At 35.9% G+C, this 5,777-nt stretch overlaps 1 protein-coding gene across 1 annotated transcript in view; it reads left to right on the top strand.

Moving 5' to 3' along the window:
* The window catches only part of LOC115217952 (membrane metallo-endopeptidase-like 1), a 227,942-nt gene extending 222,368 nt beyond the window's left edge, over window positions 1–5,574 (top strand). The window contains exon 22 of the mRNA XM_029787671.2: window positions 5,297–5,574. Coding sequence (XP_029643531.2) covers window positions 5,297–5,396 — 100 coding nt within the window. The 3' untranslated portion in view covers window positions 5,397–5,574. The remainder of the gene's footprint in view (window positions 1–5,296) is intronic.
* The last annotated feature ends 203 nt before the right edge of the window (window positions 5,575–5,777 follow it).

The raw sequence follows: 5,777 nt of genomic DNA, 5'->3' as shown, positions 1-5,777 counted from the left end.
TTGGACCTGCTCAAAGCAAACAGTTCAATATCTCTTGATTGGTTGAAAAACATGTATTCAGTATTCTTGTTTACAGTCCTAATTTAGCACCTGATATTTCTACTCTGTTGGACAGCTTTTGTGCTTGATATATTTCATCAGATATGAGTGCTATATCATCTGCGAAGTCCAGGTCTGTGGTGGTTATTACTGGTACTTTCCATGATCTTTGCTGGCCTATGGTGAAACCAAGGTCTTTGTCACTATTGTCTATAGCCTGCTGTATTGCATAATCTAATGTTGCTGAAGACTTCAAGTATTTATGTGGTTGGGTGAGCAGTTTGGAAGTAGACATGAACAACAGGAAGAGACAGCTGTGACTATCTGGTCTCTGCATGTACCACCTTGAACTGGAAGCATCCAAATTAGTCTTGTGGAACCCATTTCATGGTAAGAAGAAGAAAATGTTGTCACACTTACAGCGGTAACTTGATAGCAGACGCTGGTCTGGAATGTATCCAGGACCTTGAGGTAGTGATGATGGACTGAGAAGTATAGCAGGTGGACTTTGTTGTTAAAGTGGATTGGAACCCAGCCATTATAATAATAATATTTGTAATGTTTATGATTTTGATGAAATTTTAAATGAAGGCATACTGGAGAGGGTTACTTGAATTATTTACAATATAGAGAAGTTCTCTAATTGTAGCTTTTGAGAAAGACAAGTCAGAGTTACAGATGCTTTTTAACTAAGGGGATGGCTTTAAAAGATGAGCAGTTAAAGTATGAAAGGAAGTGTATATTTACTAGTGTCTGTGGGATATTTATGTTAAAATCATTGTAATAAATCTAATTTTAGTTTAAATATGAAATAAAAAGCAAAGGAACAACACAAGGCATACCTACACAAAGTACACTCTCCACCCCTGACTTTGTTTATTCATAACTTTTAGGAAAATGCATTTTTTTTTTAATGAAGTGTTTTACAAATATGTTTCAGATGATGTAGATTCAGAGTATATTGAAATTTGTTATGAAAAGTTTGGGGTGAGGGGCAGTGAGAAAAGAGGTTTAGATAATGTACGAACAAGCTGCCAGACGAGATGGTGAAGATGCCGACGACCGCTTTGTTCAAAGCCTCCCTTGACCTCAAGTGGCCCGAACTCTTTACATGAACACCACCCTGTACTTAACTCCATTTCCCCCTACATGGTCTTACTATTTGCTTTTGAGCCAAATTAACTAACTAACTATGTCAATTTTATTTCCTCATAGCTTTCAGAAGATTGGTATTCCTTACTGAAATTTTCAACAAATACTTTTCAGATGATGTACATCAAGATTGTATTGGAATTTAATGTAAAAAAAAATGGTGTGTGGATGCACACACATACTGACATACATCACATACATATCTACAAATGAAACTTGAAATTTTGAAAAAAGTTGGTGGAGGGCACATGTATGTAGATATGCCCAATATATTTTTACTCAATGAAGCTAAATTTTTTATTTGGTCTGTATGTTAGATCTTAAATATTTAAATTTTAGAGGCAAACTATCAAGTAATGAGGGCTACTAGAAACAATATGACAGACACAACATATATTTTAAATTTCTAAATATCTCAGAGAGATATAAGCAGTGGTGGTATGATAGAGCAGTTGTATACTGTTAACTTAACATGACAGTCCCATAAAGGGAATCACACCACCACTATTTAGCCCTAGGAAGCATCAAACGCTTCCTGTCGGCCTTGACACATTTCCTGTGTCCTTATGTTTACAAGGGGGAGACAAGCACCCCCATCCAGCTAAGCCTGCATCCAGAGACATGTTTCTGAGTTTTGTTTGTCATCTACTTCCTAGGGCTAAATAGCAGTAGTATGATTCCCTTTATGGGACTGTCACGATAGGTTGACAGTATACAACTGCTCTAATATATATTTTATATTAGAGAAATGTTAGTCAGTTAAATAGGGTGAATAAAAATATATAATGCATTGAGTTAATATATATATATATATATATATATATATACATATAGGTTAAAGTAGTGAGGAAAGGCAAACAATTAGACAAAACTTGATAAGGACATTTAATTTAATATAACTACATAACTAATGGTAAAAAAAAAAGTCTCTGACAGCTGTTTCTGGGATAGCCCAGCTATTGGAACATCGTTTCGAGCGAAAACTCTATAAGTTGGGAATACTGTCATCGGAGAGATATAAGTTAGATAATGGAAGGAATTTCATCATCAATGGTAGTTGTTGTGGATTATTATGTTGAAGAGGGAGCAGAAATCCAATTAAATCCAGTTAAATCAGGTATTCCTTAGGTAAGTCCATGATCAGAAAGAATTGTCAGATAGTATTCTGCAGTAAGGGAAATTTTAAAATTGGTCAAATACTGAGAGGAGGAATGAATAATAATAATAATAAGATGAGTGTGATATCATCATCATCATCATCATCATCGTTTAGCGTCTGCTTTCCATGCTAGCATGGGTTAGACGGTTCAACTGGGGTCTGGGAAGCCAGAAGGCTGCACCAGGCCCAGTTTGATCTGGCAATGTTTCTATGGCTGGATGCCCTTCCTAACGTCAACCACTCCATGAGTGTAGTGGGTGCTTTTTACGTGCCACCGGCACAGGTGCCAGACAAGTCTGGCAAACGGCCACGATCAGATGGTGCTTTTTATGTGCCACCGGCATGGGGGCCAGGCGAGGCTGGCAACGGCCACGAATGAATGGATTCTAATAAATTGTTTGAGCAATATTTTGACAGCTTCTCTGTCTTTATTAAGTTCAAAATGTAAAATGAAGAAACACAGAAATTCAAAAATATGACTGAGTAAATCCTGCATTCCTACTTTGAAAGAGTGATATCATCAGTCTTCAATTTAGCAATTGACAAAATGGAAAAGAAAGAAAAAAGAACAGAAAGAAGCAAAAAGAATATTTAGTCGAACATATTCTTTTCTCTGTCCTTTTTTCTTTCATTCTTTCTTTTTCCTTTTACCAGTTGCAAAATTGAAGATTGATGATGTCATTCAAAGTGGGAATGCAGGGTTTTGTAGTTTTGAATTTCTGTGTTTCTTCAATTTACATTTTGAACTTAAAAATGACAGGTGAACTGTTGAAATATCGTTCAAACCAATAAATAGTATACTACAATCACATCGTGTTCTTACTGTCTATTTTCCTGTGTGAAGAGTTATGTCAATCTTTATAAAGTATAATAATCCTTTCTGTTGTTGGCAAAAGGCCTGAAATTTTGGGGGAGGGAGTAAGTTGATCACATCGACTCCAGTACTTAACTGGTACTTAATTTATCGACCCTGAAAGGATGAAAGGCAAAGTTGATCTCGGTTGAATTTGAACTCAAAACGAGGTGATGGGTGAAAAACCACTAAGCATTTTTGCCTGGTGTGCTAATGATTCTGTCAGCTCACCACTTTAATAATGATGATGATGATGATGGCTACAAGGGACAGGTCTGAAAGGGGAAACAGAAGGTTTTGTTATTGCAGCACAAGATCAGAGCTTACCTACCAGAAACTACAATGCAAACGTCCTTATAGATGGATCTGACCCTTCATACAGAATTTGTGGAAAATTCACAGAGACAATTGATCATGTTTCTGGCTACCCAGTCCTCACTGAAAAGGAGTACCTCAAGACATGACAGACTAGGGCAGTACATCCACTGGAATGATTGTAAATACTACAAAATTAATCCCATGATAAGTGGTATAGGCACCATCCAGAGGATGTAGTAAATGGCAAGGGTATCACCATCCTTTAGAACATCCTAATACAAACAGACAAAAAAATTAACTCCAATCGACCAGACATTGTGATCAAGGACTACAACGGAGGAACTTGTCTGTTAATGATTTTGATTTTGATTTTGATTTTTCCAGTTTCAGCTTATGAGCTGTGGCCATGCTGGGGCACCGCCATTTAGATATGTTTGTTAATAGATATGTCTGTTAATAGATATGTCTGTCCCACAGGATCAAAATGTCTCAAGAAAGGAATACAAAAAGCTTTCTCATTATAAAGATCTGCAAATTGAAAGCACGAAAATGTGGAAGCTTAGTACTACAATAATACCAGTAGTAATTGGTGCATTGGGAATGATAAAGAAGGGGTCAGAGAAGTATATTAAGCAATGTAAGCATGCCCAAACAAGTCAAATGCTTACACAGAGCAGGTTTTACAGCCACATCATCCAAACCGACTGGGTGAAACCGGTCTTAGCTGCTAGTTTATATATATGACTCTTTAGGCTCATATTTCTACAGGCCTCAATAGCAATATCTTCATTAACACTATGGCTACTCACTTCGTAATTTTAATTCTAGCTTTAATTTTAAGTGTTACTTTATTTTTTATTATTTTTTAACATTTTTATTTATTTTTATAATATGAAGTTTCAACCTTAGTTTTTAAACTGCAAATCTGAAATCTTTTGTTTGTTAGTGTGGCATCTATTTCTAGCTTAGACACATTTAGCATTAACACAACTTGGCTGTCCTAGGTCTCTCCTCTAGTAAAATTTGGCCAAACCACTTTATTACCTACACCTCCCACCTCATTAGTACCCAACCTTGTAGGTCTGGCATCTGCTTTATTCCTTCCCTTATCTGTTTGCTCCTCCTAATTTCTTTGAATAGGAATAACCCTCACTCATTTTTGCACTTGCTCTCTCTAATTTTCCTGGACAGGAACCCCCCCCCCCACTACACTGATTAGTATATATCGTGTACAAAGCTCTTATCTACCTATCTTTCTCACATCTGAGTGTATTATTTATTCCTCCTCTCAGTATTTGTCCAATTTTAGAACTGTTAGTATTCATTTTCCCTCACTATGGAGTACTATCTAACCATACTTTTTCTTTCACCATGGAGTACTATCTAATTATTCTTTCTGATCATGGATTTACCAAAGGAATACCTTATCTACCATTCGTTATGTAGCTAAAATAAATTAAATGTCCTTGTTGAATATTGCCTAAATGTTTGCTTTTCCTCACTGCTTTAATCTAAACCTACTGATTCAAAGGGAAGCCACTTCTAGTTGTTTTGATCAAGACAGTCACATACCACAACTTCAACTGCTGATCAAACAGGAATTTTAGTGACACGTCTATTTGAGCACTTAGAATGCATGCCTACTAGTTTGAGTCACCCTGATGAAAACTCCTCATATCTTTTATATGTGTACATATTGATTGATAATCATATCATGCATGGTACTATTTTGATAGTCGATGAATGACTTTTATTTGTATTTATATATTTTACAGGGTCATCGTTACTTTGCAAAATACTGAAGAATTTGCTATGGCATTTCATTGTAAGCCAACTGATTTCATGAACCCCGAAAGAAAAACAACTCTGTGGTGAAGGCGAATGATAGTGAACTCTCAAAACAGAAGCCTTTGGTGGGACTTTCAGAATAGCTGTACCATATAAGTTGGATTTTCTCCATTGCAACTGGGATTTTTCAAATCTTTTGTGTGCACCATGCATTTTTGAAAAATGATGGGAAGAAACCTTTTCTAAAAAATAAAATTTTGAAATCCATGATTTGTTAATGTTGCTTCCCCTCCCTCCTTGTGCCTTCATGACAGTCATCACCATTAAAAAATTTTTCCCCTCAAGTTATAGTAACTTATATACCGAAAAATGATGGAGGAAACTTTTTTTTAAAGAAAAATATTCGAAATTCATGATTTTTTTTATTGTCTGTTCCCTCATTTCAGAATAACTGTCCTGCATAAGTTA

This window comes from Octopus sinensis, linkage group LG12 (genome assembly GCF_006345805.1).
Source record: "Octopus sinensis linkage group LG12, ASM634580v1, whole genome shotgun sequence".
Lineage (NCBI taxonomy): Eukaryota > Metazoa > Mollusca > Cephalopoda > Octopoda > Octopodidae > Octopus > Octopus sinensis.
The sequence above is the reverse complement of the archived record's forward strand: the minus strand, read 5'-3'. Positions and strand labels throughout refer to the sequence as shown.